The 14612-nt window shown below is 41.9% G+C and overlaps 1 protein-coding gene across 1 annotated transcript; it reads left to right on the forward strand.

The window, feature by feature from the left end:
- AGXT (alanine--glyoxylate and serine--pyruvate aminotransferase) lies at window positions 1–11607 on the forward strand. Its single transcript, XM_033150055.1, has 11 exons — window positions 1–864; window positions 1896–2088; window positions 3430–3494; window positions 3770–3870; window positions 4684–4754; window positions 5478–5562; window positions 6616–6711; window positions 7205–7274; window positions 9954–10049; window positions 10712–10840; window positions 11201–11607. The coding sequence occupies exons 1-11, from the start codon at window positions 598–600 to the stop codon at window positions 11306–11308; spliced, it is 1281 nt and encodes a 426-aa protein (XP_033005946.1). The 5' UTR covers window positions 1–597; the 3' UTR covers window positions 11309–11607.
- The last annotated feature ends 3005 nt before the right edge of the window (window positions 11608–14612 follow it).

Here is a 14612-nt window from a genome sequence, read left to right on the forward strand (position 1 = left end):
GGGCAGATTTCTTCAGTCAGGCTCTGCCAATAAGCAGGCAGGCACAGTTACTTGTTAATCCCATTATTAATCTAGAATTCACTGTTCCTGGCAAACTACAACCAGCGACTGCTCAACATACCAGTGTTAGACAACAAGAATAAAGAATAAAACTTCAATTTCATATAGTTTCAGTGATTTAGGACAGAACCAAACATAATGGTCCAGTTGTCCAGTTTCTCTCCATTCTGTGAGGGAAGCAACTTCTACAGAAATTGAGGCAGCATAGGAAGCTTCTCCGTGTTGCCCAAAGAACAAGGAAAATAAGTCTCCTCCAGATCTTTATTTGCATGATATTTAACTTTCCAGCTTCTAACAGGTGTAGAATTCCCAGGCAAGGAAGGCCAAAGGCTTTAGAAAGCACAGAACTCTCTGGGAGAAAACCAAGGAGTAAGTAAGTTGGAGGTTGTGTTCTAGAGATAAGCTCATATTCACAAGGAGCCTGGAGACGAATGACAGTCACTGGAATATTTTTCAGAAGAGGAGAGAAACAAGAGGGAGGTGTGCTAGCATTTATCTGATCTAAGATCTGTTTGTTTTGCTCAACCCCAGCGTGCCATGTATTTAAGGTCAGGGATGAGCAGGGTGTTCCTAGTGCTACAAGCAGCAGGTTGGACTCCTGTTCGGCGGCCTCTGGTTTTAACTCAGTGTTGCCGCACCATGGCTTCTCAAAAACTATGTCTGCCACCTCCAGCACCTCTGCTACAGCCACTGTCTGTTCCAGACAGGTTATTGCTGGGCCCTGGGCCCTCCAATTGCCCTCCCCGGATCTTGTCTGCAGGCTCTCGACAGCTCATAGGACACGTCCACAAAGAAATGATCCAGGTAAGAAATAAAATCCTAATTCCTTGTGTGCTCCTACTTCAGCTCCTACTTAATGCTTTTCCAGCTTTCAAGTATCACCCTATTTAATTATTCATTAATCTATGGATTAAAAATTTTTAAATCAAAAGTAATGTTCTTAACTAATACAATCTAGATTTATGGAAAATCATTATTATTTAGCCACAGAATTTCTTGATAACCAGAAGCATGATTTTCTTCCTCTGTGATGGGACTATTATTTCTGGGTATTTCCCCATTTTTAAGAACTTGATTCTACTGACCTCATGTGAGTCTCAGGCTTTCCTCTGATCTAGATCCACTAAGCATATATAAAACTTTGAAAACCCAACTCTTTAAATCTAGACAAACTTCTGCTGTTTAGATCTCATGGTGCTTATTCCTCTGTATGTCAGTCAGGAAGACAGATATTCCTTTGAGATCCATTACCCAGAAAGGATTGCTAACTATTCATGGGAGTGATCCTAGGCTTAGTAGCAGGCAAATATATCACTAAATTGGAGGCATGTAATTTCTGTGTATAGGGGAGTTCCACGCTGACTTGCATTTTGAGGCCCCATGAGAGAGGACTTGTATATAAATACAGACTCCTTCTGTATTTATGACGCTTGAAATCTGCTCTATCAGACAACCTACTCATTCTCATCAGGGTGTGTGAGGCTTTAGGATTCAACATTTCCACTTACACAGGAGCATGGCTGTTCATAAAGTGAGATTAATCAATGTATTATATGATGTAAAGAAATAAAGAAGCAAGAGCAGGATCTCAATTGTGGCTGAGTAACTCTACTGTGGGAGTATTCTCTCCCATAACAGTATTTTGGACTTTGTTCAGCCCTTTCTGGATGTTGTTTTTTGTCCATCAAAGTGTATAGAAACTTTTAATGGGTGCCACAATGTTATCTCTTCCTCCTATGAATGCCACTGTCAGAATCCACAGACATAAATACACTTCCACTGCCAGCTTTGGGAAAGTTTCTTTGAACACTGATTATCTTCTCTGTTGCCCTCAGATAATGGATGAGATCAAGCTTGGAATCCAGTATGCCTTTCAGACACAGAACCCTCTCACATTGGCTGTCAGTGGCACCGGCCATTGTGCCATGGAAGCAGCCTTCTTGAACATGGTGGAGCAGGGAGACAAAGTGCTCGTAGCTATGAATGGATTTTGGGGTGAACGTGCAACTGGCATTGCCAAAAGACTTGGTATGTTTTTTGGAACCTTTTCCTTCAAACTTAGCATTCCTTTATAGTATTATTTATTTCATTTATTCATTGCTTACTGCATAAAATGTTTCAAAGTGAGTTGTAAAACCATACTGGATGCAAAATTTGAAACACCAACCACCACCACTCATGTAAGGGTGAGAATAATGGCTGTATAATATGAATCCAGTGCAACAGGATGTATTGGGGCTACTGCAATCTGCTGTGCAACCAAGCCACAAAAACCTTCTCTTGTGCATGCCATTCTGCTAGTGCGACTTGTACGCCACTATGGGACTGTAGCTTAAGACTAAGTTGAATTCCTCCCAATTTGTTTTTAATAATCAAACGCTTCTTTCCTGCTCCAAGTTTAATCATCATATACTCTGGAACATGAATGGACTTTGGCAAAGGTGCTGCTATGTACTTGTTAATACATGACTCATTTCAAACAGAAGCGCCTGTGGCTCTCTTAACATAACTTGTTGTGAACTGCTCCCAAGTGAGAAGTGATTTGCTGTCTTCCCATCAGTCCACCAGGAATGGTACTCCACCCCTAAACCTAAAACTTGCATTCTCATGTGTTGACTATTTTGGTGGACTTAGTTGAGCTAAATCAGGGGTAGGGAACCTTTTTCACACCAAGGGTCTGATCAAGAGCTGATTCATTCACTGCAGGTCAGTTTTGACAGGTGGGCAGGACCATACACCTCTCAAATCACCTGATGTCATAATGCCGTCAGGTGAAAATGTCAAAGGAGCTCACTGTCATAACCAGTCAGCTAAACCAACAACCCAGAGTCTTCAACCTGTGTCTAGATTGTAATTTCTCCTGGTCCAAACCACTTTTCAAATATAGTTTCAGGGTGCACTGAGACATACTCAGTCCTTATTAGCCACAATAATGCACACATGTCTAATTCCTTTTCAGGGATCAGCAAAATCCAAACTAGTTAAGTGAAGCCCCTAAAAGCTGCTTAGTCAGTCCGTCTTCTTTTAAATCCAAGGAAACTGAAACCCAGTGAAATTACTCTATGAGTGATTTTGAACCAGTCACTATCTCCCAGCCTAACCTACCTCAGAGGGTCATTGTGAGGATAAAATTGAAGTACCAGTGGGGGAAACCATGTACATCACTTTGAGCTCCTTGGTAGGAAGGTGGGATATAAATATAATAATAAATATAGAATAATATATTCTACCTTCCCCTAGAAGGGCTTTATTATTATCTAATTGGAATGAATCTTGATGCTTCCCAGGAGCCTTAGGAACAGTTTTGTCCTTTGCTTCTCCTTTAACAAAGTTCAAGTAACATGATTTGTAATTCATTACCTTTTTTAGGAGCAGACGTTCATCAGCTAGTAAAGGCCCCTGGAGAGTGTTTCACTCTAGAAGAAATAGAGAAGGTGAGTTGTGTGAGCAAAGTAACTGAAAGTAGCAGCAAAGAGCATGTTTATTGGGAGAGTTTGTATCCTGAAAGGCAGGATATTATATAGATAATTTAAATACATAAATACAGCTCTAAGTGAAACCTGCAGTCTATGTCTTTCTTATGTAGATGGTTGGGACAACCAGTTCATAGCAATTTAGCCTCCCACCTACTAGGAGAATATTACTGTTCACCTACTCCTCCCCTGTTTTTTTGTCTTGTCTGACTCTTCCCCCCTGTTGCCTCTCCTAGGGTTTAGTGACACATGCTCCCTTTTTATTTTTCATCACACATGGAGAATCCTCCACTGGAGTGCTTCAGCCCCTGGATGGCCTTGGAGAACTCTGTCACAGGTTAGTGGGTCATGGACATCAAACACTTATTTGCCTCAGAAACAAAGGCCTCAAGGCTGCAATCTAAGCTGCCTGATTTACCCATACCTCATCTTAGTGTGGATTGTGAACCCCTTGTGCCTCCGTTAATTCCCCCTTGCCCATGCAACATTCTCCTTCAACTACTGCTGTCCCACACTTTTCTTTTCCCTAAATCCAAAGATTCCCTATGCTTAGAAAATCTGAATAAGAGAGCTGTTATCAATTGCTTAAACCAAATGAAAGACAGAAGGAACTCCACATCTACTATATCTTTTGGAAAGTTGTTTGTTTGTTCACTGTGCATTTGGACCTCTCTTAATATAGCATAACTAAGTTTTCTTATTACTCAAAGCTCAGTGTTTATTTTGTTTGTTTGTTTAAAATTAATATTCAGTCAACCACAGGAAAAGTACAAGCCTCCATTTTGCTCATTGTGAAACATGGTAACTGGTTGGATAAGGATACTAACATTTACTCTTACATTATTGTGCACTTCCTGGATACCCACATCTGCCCAGAATGGAAAAGAGAGAGCAGCAGGGGAAGACCAACTGAGTGTGTGTACGTGGGGGGCAGGGGGAGGGGAGAAACCCAGCCCAGATGCATTCCACCAAGCTCTGCCAACTGGCACCAATGGCTAACAGTGGAATAGCAATGAATATGACTTAAAAACAACACAATGTGTGGTAGTGGACTTGCACACAGAGAAATCTGATCTGGATGACCTGTTTGCAAGTTAAGCCCTGCCTTCCAAAGCACACTAAATCTCTATTCTTTCCTTCCTTGTTTTAGATATAATTGTTTACTACTGGTGGATGCTGTAGCATCACTGGGTGGAGCTCCAATTCTTATGGACCAGCAAGGTGAGCAAGATGTAACAATCTGTCATAGTAACACAAATGTTTACCATTGATGTGGAAATGGTTTGAGGTTCCTAATCATCTTTCCTTCATCATCACTGGAGAAGGCAAAAGATAGATGTGTATTTGCTAAGAGAAAAGGAATACAAAAGATAGTATAGGAGATGCTCTCTGGCTATTGCCACATTCTAGAGGACGAGTAGGTAAATCTGAAACTAGTATCCAAGCTTCTCCCTAAGTATATGAAAGCCTTCCCCAACTTGGTGTCCTGTAGATGTTCTGGATTACAACTCCTATCAGCCCCAACCAGCAAGAAGTGCATCCAAAACATCTGGAGGTCACCAGGTTGGGGAAGTAATTTATGACATTAGTAATAAACAAACAAGTATCTTGCCTAACTTCTCAAATTTTCCTTCCATGGACTACTTGCTGAGGGTCTTGGTAGACCATTTAATATTTTTCCTGCTTGTTATAGCAATTGTAATGCACTGTGTTAGGTGCTGTATGATTTTTTGTGTTTTTACAGACATGCAATGGAAGCTTGTGGTCCACAGGCCACCATTTGGGAACCACTGCTCTATACATATTGCACTTACATTGTCTTTATTTCATTTTTAATTGCCACAACTTTCCACAAAGAATCCTGGTAGTACAGAACTGAACAGGACATCTGCCAAAGTGAAGGAACACTTATTAACATTTTTTTCTCCCCTGTTGAGCACACAGGAATTGACATCCTCTACTCAGGCTCCCAGAAAGTCTTAAATGCACCACCTGGTGCTTCACCCATTTCTTTCAGCCAGAGAGCAAGGTAAGCAAAAAAATATTTGTTTTGGGGAGATGTTATTTCCAGCTGGATGTTAGGCAAGTCAGTGCTTTATAGGAGACAGTCATTGAGATATGGGAAATGATAGGAGGCTCATTTTCCTCCTAAAGACACTGAGCTGGATCCAAAAATTGACTTCCATGTGCAGAAGGGGTCCTCAGTTAACCAAATAGGTAACTGTTTTACACCTTGGCACTAAAGTGTTGTGAGAGAAGAATGAAGCTCATCCAAAAATGCTCTTCAGCTTCTGCAACAGCTTGTTTATGCTCTGCATAAACTCTACAAATTATCAAAAATGTCATGGTGTTTTCCTACCATTCAATTCTTTGGGTTCAACTCACTGAACTAAGTGAGCCCCACATCTCACAGAATTCAACCTCTGTGCCTTCTTGCAAGCTCCAGGTTCAAGCACCTCATATTATCTACATTTTCCTGCTTGTTTCTAACAAAGGGGCTAAGTGAGGCCACATGGCATTGAAAATCCCACATGAATCAATTCCACTGGGCCATACTATTATATACATCCCAATCTCCCAACTGTGAGTAGTTAGTTTCCATGGAATGAAAGTCACTGGAGACTAATGGCATTTGTGATCTAAAGCTGAATTTACATACATCTCAGCATGAGATGGAAAGTTCACAGCATTACTGCTCCAATAGTCTGCTCCTCCACTCCTCAATGCCAAAGTACTGGATTCTCATGGAGAGAAAATCAATACCTCTATGACTCTTCCAGGTTCTGTTCTGGCATTGCCACTCCATTGCTCTTTCACACACACATTGGCACTATTTAGTCTATGTGGAAACTAAATATGTTGTTGGATTCCAACCCCCATCAACCTCAGCCATCATGGCTAATGGTTAGGGATGATAGAAGCTGAAGTTCAACATCTGAAGAGCCAGTTTCCTCTTCCCACTTTACTGATGCTGAACTGTGAGGTTTACAGCAAATACACTAGGGGTAGGAGGTGTACAAAGAATGTGATTCACTGGTAGATTTCCTTCAGGTGACCAATATTTGCATTTCCATTTTGTCAGGAAGAAGATTTACAGTAGGAAGACGAAACCAATCTCCTTTTATCTGGACATGGAGGAACTGGCTCAATACTGGGGCTGCAATGATCAACCAAGAAAGTGAGAGCTAATTCTATGGCTTCTCATTCTCCTCACTTTTAAAGTAGTTTCCTGGTCTCAAGAAATGGACCAGGCCCTGGACCATTATTGAGCAGCAGATCTGCACTACCATTCCTTCCCCCAATCCTTCTATCATATGGCTGGGAAAGCAGGTGGGGTAAGAGAAAATGCTTTGAATGGAAATATGGCAGGGAACAGATCATTCTCTCACATGCAACTCTTGGGGAGAGAGAGAGAGAGAGAGAGCACACTTGCTGCTTGCTTACAATGAGTCATTCAAAGCACAAAAACAAGAACTGGGCAGTACCTAGTTTGACATAGGCTTCAATTGAGAATATGACAATACTTCCTCGCTTCCCTTTCCTGTCACTATTTTGTTTTGGCATGGGGGGGGGAGGCGTTGATAGGTGGGATATATATTGTGAAGTGGTTTCTGATAGATTGGTCCATGCAAACTGAGCATCTCCCTTACATGTTGCATGTATCTTTGCAGGTATCATCATACTGCACCCATCAACACGTTTTTCTGTCTGCGAGAAGGCTTGGCAATTCTTGCAGAAAAGGTCAGTCAGTGTGGGAGACTGAAAGGCCTACAGGCTGAAGTAGTAGAGAAACAAAGGAAGATACTGAAATCAAGATATTTCTGCTGCTTAGTTAGGAATGGGCATATTAGAGTAGATCCAGATATTATACAGCAATCATATTAGACATGACCCCATTAGTAATAAACTTACAATGCAGAAAAAGTCAATGTGTAGAAAAAGGTGTAGTAGATTAATTTTTGCCCTGAATGTCCATTCAGGACTTCCCAAAGTATGTCTCCCCTATGTATGAAGCACCTTAGTTGTCATAGAAGGAATATAGAACCAGTATCACCCTTTCTTGACTGGAAGCAGAATGAGGACTACTGAAGGCTGATGCCTGCCTGATGCAATCCTAACCCTGCTTACTTGAGTGTAAGCCCCATTTTATTCAACAGGACTCACTTCTGAATAGACATGGTTAGGTCTGCAGCCTTACTTTCTAAGCAAGCCCTTGGTTTATTCCCAACTGGTAAGGAGTATATTACTTTGTATGATGTGGACCCTAAGAAACAAATGAGTACCATACTAATTTTAGAGAGTTTTTTTTTTTTTTTTTTAATAAGAATTTATTGACATTTTTACTTATAACAACATACAACCTTAACCACACCTACATTTATACACATACAAAACAAATACAATTACACATCTTATACAAAAATTGCCATGATTTTTCTTCTTAATTAGACATCTACAAAAAAAAAAAAATTTCTTTTTCCAATCTTGACAGTTGACTTCCCCTGCCTTTTCACCTTCGAGTTTATATCCATAATCTACTTTTTAACCTCTTCATTTAAAAAAAATTAAACTTAATTATATATATAGAGTAAAACATTCATCTTAATCTTCATCTTAGTCTTAATCATCTTAATCTATAAACTTAAACCACTTAAAATGACTTCATTTATACTACATCCTTATAAATCCTCACAAATCATCCTCATCAAATCTATCTCTTCTATCCTTTGAACTGCTGCTAATAACATAAAAACTTGAAATATCTCTTTTCATATTCAAACAAATAATAAAACAAACTATTGTTGACAGTGTTCACCCTCCGATTTCAAAATACCATAACAGATTGCTTTAGATTTTACTTAATACTTCACCCCACACCCCCTCTGTCCATTCTTCTTCTCCTGATGGCATCAGCACTGAACTTCCATGCAACTTCCCTCTCCCAACGTCCACAGATCCAGGCACAGTCCAAAGCTCTCCTTGCCACGAGCTCCGAGGTATCCAACTCTCCCTCTCTCAGCTTCTCCGGTTCTTTGTAGCATTCCTTTTCTTCTTGTAAATACCTTAATTCTCTGTCCCTGGCCCCCGAGCTCACACCTCGGGGACTGGATATAGCAAATCTTAACATCGCCTTGGGGCTGCCACCCCCAACAAGCGAATTTCTTCTCCGAAGTAGCTCATTCATTTCTTCCCATCTTTCCATCCATCCTCTCAGCTCTTTGACAAGATTTCCTTCCAAAGTGTCAAAAGTTTTGTTAGCCTCCTCTGTGGGCAGTTGGTTCCATTTCAGACCCCCACACAAGACTTTGACTTTTCTGTAAATTAGTTCCACCTTCAAGGCAGTGAGCCTTTGTTCATCTGTTAATCCAGAGTTCAATACCAGTTCAAGGACGAAACCCAGCATACTGGCAGAGGAGGAGGAAGTGGGTATCATATTTCTTCTCCTGTCTCTTTGTTCGTCGCCATTTTCCTAAGCTGGAGCGCAAACACCGCAACTTTAAACAGAGATATTTTCCGCTAGTTAGCTTCCCAAGAAAAAAGTTTGCCAGTCTCATGTATCGATTTTAGATACTTTATAACCAGTTCTGTGGCAGCAATCCCTCAAATTGGTTAATTTCTTAGGCTCGAAGGGAGGGAGGCAGGCTGCCTTTCTCCTTCCCCCCGGATCGTTCCAAAAACACGATTTCTGCCAAGATTATTTACTCACGACCACCGGGTTCGTTTAGCTCCATTCTTCACAGGTAGAACTTGGACGCTCACCGCGGGCTTTGCCGCCGCATTTGCATCCCGGTTGGGGCATATCCCCGTAAGCCCGGCTCCGTTGTCCCTTCACCCCCACTCCCCCTTTACAGGGGGGTAGGGGAAGGGTTCGGAGCCTCCGCGGGCACAGCCGGGGAGCCCAGGGTGCGGGACGCTCTTCCCGCACCCCAACCGGAGCCGCGCGCTGCGGTAGCGCGGCTCCTAACCCCCGGGATGGATCGGGCGCCTCGCAGCCGAAGCAGCCCCGACCACCCGCTATGGCGTCGCCAGCCGGAAGTCCTAATTTTAGAGAGTTTTTGGATGCTAGCTGGTCAGAACTGACAAAGCCAATCTCAATTACAAACCTATCATTTTTTTTTTTTTTTAAAGATGAAAGGGTAGTATCCAACTAAATAATTCTGCTAGCACATACACTTTTGGCTGCACAATGCAACTTCCTCTCCCTGCTCACCAAATAACATATTTAGGGGGCACATGAGAAGAGAGAGAGAAAATTCCATTGCACAGTCAAAGGTACTTGTGATAGCAGAACTGTTTAGATAGTTAGATACCCACCCACTGTGTCCATCCTAATATAATATGCCTGCTATGTAGAGATAGTTGTATTTGAAATAGTTTTTATTTCCTACACATGAAAATAAAAGTGCATTTTGTATACAGGGGCTAGAAAATTCCTGGAAGCTTCACAAGGAGAACAGCCTGGACCTGTGTGCTGGGCTACAGAAGTTAGGCCTCCAACTTTTTGTGAAAGAACCGGTAGGATGCAAACCACAATAATTAGCTCCACATTCTGTGCTGAGTAATCACCACTGAAGTGAACAAGAGAACTAAGTTGTATGTGTGCTGCTGCATTTTATAGCACCTGCTGAGATGGATGGAGAAAGGAATAGACAATGACAGTAATTGCAGGCCTGTTGAATATTATATACCGAGGATAGTGAGATATGAGAAAGGAACCAGAGATAAGCCAGAGAGACTTTGTTCTAGCAACATCAGTCTATTAACTTAGGCTGGCGCTAAGGCAATAGTGTTTCCACAGCTGAATGTAGTTTGAAAGCAGGATAGTTGATCATTTACTGCATGAACATCTCACTTTTCAGCACCAATCAACATGTAACCAGAAATGATAGGGAAACCAAAATGTACAGGACGGAATGTGAACCATATATGAAGCCAACTTTTAACATTCAAAAACCATTCTCTCTAGCCTTGCACAGAATCAAGCTCACCACAGACAAATGGTCAGTGAGTGCAGATTCCCAGTGTGAGAAGGTCCCATGCAAGCAAGGAGATAAGTCATTAGGGTGAGGGCATTTCATCCAGATGGTGCAGCTTGCTATGAATCCCGGGAAATGGAAGCATTTACATGCATTCAGAAATTACTTGGGTGCCTTTGGCTCATTCTCTTTATTTTTCAGGATGCAAGGCTTCCAACAGTCAACACTGTCTTTGTACCTGAGGGATATGACTGGAAGGAAATCACTGACTACATTATGAAAAGGCATGCGATTGAGATTTCAGGAGGCCTGGGTGCTTCAGCAGGCAAGGTAGATACTGTCTCGGGGCAGGAAATGAGAAAATAAACTAAGGTGTTTGAAGACAGGACTGTCTGGTTTTCAACAAAAAGCAAAGCATTTTGTAAATATTTTATTTCTCTACATACCTGCCTTTTACTGCTTTAGTTTTGTGTGTGAAAGCAGATGAATACAAACATGTAATCCCCCACCCTAGCCTCTGATGCAGAGGAATTGAAAGAAAAGTGAATCAGTTATTTATACCTCTAATTAGAATTAACCTTATTTACATGGTTTCCATGCCATTGAGATACTGAACTCAATCACTTTCTCATTTAGACTAAAATGAGGGCTGGAACACTTATTCGATTTTTTATATTATCTCATCACTAGGTTCTCCGAATAGGATTGATGGGCTATAACTCCACTAAATACAATGTTGACAGAGTCCTCCATGCTCTGGAAGATGCTCTCCAGCACTGTCTCAAGAACAAGCTATAAGATCTCACCCCGTTGTTTTTTACACAGAAGATCCAGAACAGTCAGTGACACTTAAGACATGCAAGGTATCAGCGGCACATCCTACATAAAGCGCTTTCCCTTTTCTTTATTCCATAATGTACCTATAGTTTACAATTCACAAGAGTAAACTTTGTTTTCATTGCATGCTATATTGTGCACGCTTACTAGTGCTGTTATGCCCTTTGTATTTTTTTTCCAACAAATGTGTGCTCCCATTGTGCAAGTTGTTATATGCTCATAAACTCACACATATGTCTGGAGGTATGTAAATAGAAGAGCCTCTGTAGTTTCTGCCTCTCATTTTGCTGTTGAATCATTGTGTGAAAAAGTCTTGAAAGGATAAGGAAAGAAATACAAAGGCTGGAACCAGATGCCAGTTTTCAGAAGAAAAGCCATAACTTACCATGAAGTAAATGCACTTTCAGTCTGACCAAACAGCTCTTAAACTGTTTTTTGAAGAACTTAAAAAATGAGTGCACATGTGCCTCTAGCGTCAATGGTGTGATGATGCCACCTTTCAGTGTCTGAAAAGGCTACAACATGTACCTAGCCTACTGACAATAGAGTAAATTGGATGAAAGCTGGGGGGGGGGAGGGCGGGAATCACCCCAAGATGTGACTGCATGTTAGCTTTAGACCAAGTTTAAAACAGAAGACGTATCCCTAAGCTACCTGTATGAAGTACAAGATGATAAACATCAACTCTCTCACCCCATGCTGCTTTTAAGAAGTTTGAATACACAACTGATGCCTAGTAGTCTAAGTCATTTACACCTTTGGGACTTTCCCATGAATGTTAAGTTATTGAAAACGAACCAGACACTGTTTGTGTTCTGACCTGAAGTCCACTTTAGAAGATAATTTTTTTCATATTTTTTTGCCAGTTCTCTCTGAATATGGAAAAGCAAAAGGAAGCTGTTCCTCCAAGAGACATTTAACTGCAAAAACTCAACTTCCCAGCCTAAAAACTATTTTACTCAGAGGTACTATGCAAAGTAACTTCTCTCATGTTCATTTGCCTTGATAGAAATGAAAAGCCTACATTTATAGGTTGGGAAGGGGGAGAGTGCAGCAGTAGCTGCTCTTTCTGCATCTCACTCTCAGTCCTACTTAACTTAGCTGCTGCTGCTAGCTCAACCCCTGGAAAAGATTTTCCTATGACTTCATCCTGATCAAGAACTATGTCTCTCCTCCATTCATTCTACTTTGGATTATACCTGGCAAGCAACTCTACACATGCAAAATGCATGTTTACAGAAGAGTGTGATTGCATTTTTCACATCTGCTCTACGAATTCAATTTTCATTCTATTCTAAGAGCACAGTTCTTTATAGCAGGCATGCACATCACCACCTGGATCTGGCTGATAAGAAGGGCACTCACTGCTGGATCAGATCATGGGTTCATTCTGTTGTCTACAGCAGCCAGCCAGATGCTTCAAGGAAACCCATCAGCCAGGCATAAAGACATTAGCCTTCTTTCAGTGTTAACAGTCGCCAACAGGTTTTCCACACCTATCAGCTGATCACCCATTCCCACCACCCTTCTGAGGAATACCCCTCCCCACTCCCTCACTATATTTAAGGGTCTGGTGACTTCCGTTTCAGTGTATCTGAAGAAGTGTGCATGCACACGAAAGCTCATAACAAGAATGGAGAGGACACCTACATACATCACCTTGAGCTCCTCGAGGAAAAGGTGGGATATAAATGCAATCAATCAATGCTTATAGTTTAGAAAATGGGAATTCTTACCATGAATTTTTATTTCGGGATCCAGATGGAGAATATTCCTCTGATAAGGATGACATGCAGAGTCGTACAGTTCTCTGCCTCCTCTCTCAGGGGATAAGCCATCTCCCTCACCAAATCAAGTGGCAAAGCAGACAACCCCACACCCCTAAACAAATTCACTCAAATATGCAAATCAGCAGAGAAAACATGAGAACAGGAAGGAAATGATACCCCAGGCCGAGAAAATGCAACTAGTCAAATAAGGGGCACCCAAACCCTAAAAAGCCCCAAAGACACACAGAGACACACTGGTTTGGGACAACCCCCCAGAACCCCTTACTTCCTATCTCTAGAATGTCCTGTCTCTAGCCACAGACCACCCCACCCCCAGAGGCAGAAATGCTGGGAGTCTAAATAAAAGTTCACCCCCAGCAGACTCCTGTAGGAGAACAACTACTGAGGGAGGAGTAATGACAGAAATAAAAAAGGGGGCAGCATGTGCCCTCAGACCAAAAGAAATAGTGCCCACCCAACTTGCCTCTGCTGAGTGTTAAAGTAGGGGGTCAATGAGGCCAATAGCCCCCAAATGGAAGCAGACCCACTACAAAAACTGAGAGGGAACTGTCAAATACAAAGCAGAATGGAGCACAAAGGATGGCGGGTGTGTGTGGAGAAAGCCCTGCTCCAAAATGGAACTCCCACCTAGACAATTTATCAAGGGACCCTCCTCACAGCTGCCCCATTTCCTCAAAATGTGTGAGCTGAGTTTGCCAAAAATATGGGTGATCTGGGTTGTGGGAAACCTGGAATGACCAACCAAAAAGGGAGGGGCCAAAACTGGGTGATCTAGCAGAGAATGATGATCTGGAAAGCCCAGGCAGATGGTGTAGGAGGCTGCAAAGCAACCCCCCCCCCACAAGCACTCACAGATATTGCGCAGTCAAAGCCTGTTCTAAAAATGCTGCTGCTACCTAGTTTATTTGCAGGACATGCCAAAAACTCCAGAAGCTGCTTCACAGAAATGTGGCTAAGTGGACACTTACAAAAACAAAAACAAAACACCCTCCCACTCTGTAGCCACCAATTATCCCAGAAGGGACTAGAGCTGGAAGGGGAAAAGTGGAAATGTGCTGAGGTAAAAATATAATCCAAACACTCAAAGCAAACCAGAAACACACTCACAACAGTTAAAGAAAAATGAGGGGAGAGGTGGGTGAAAAAAGGCAGGAAACTGACTAAAAAACACAGCCAAAGAAGTGGGAAGACAAGCCTCTATGACAGCCTATCAGGCCCAAATCTTCATGGACCAGTCAGTATCAATTTGGGGAGGGAGATGGCACCTCCTCCTGTACAGAAGGCAGAAGACTGTGTAAGGACCCACCCTGTCAACATCAGGGGGAGGGGTCATTCCTATCAAAGGAACTGTTTACCATCTGGATCCAGCAAACGTGCATTTCATTTGGGATTGCTACATGTCATTGTTTAATGTTGTTTTTTAATGTTTAATAGGCTTTTACATTTTGAATTCTTTTCAATAAGATGCTGGTTCC

This window comes from Lacerta agilis, chromosome 5 (genome assembly GCF_009819535.1).
Source record: "Lacerta agilis isolate rLacAgi1 chromosome 5, rLacAgi1.pri, whole genome shotgun sequence".
Taxonomy (NCBI): Eukaryota; Metazoa; Chordata; class Lepidosauria; order Squamata; family Lacertidae; genus Lacerta; species Lacerta agilis.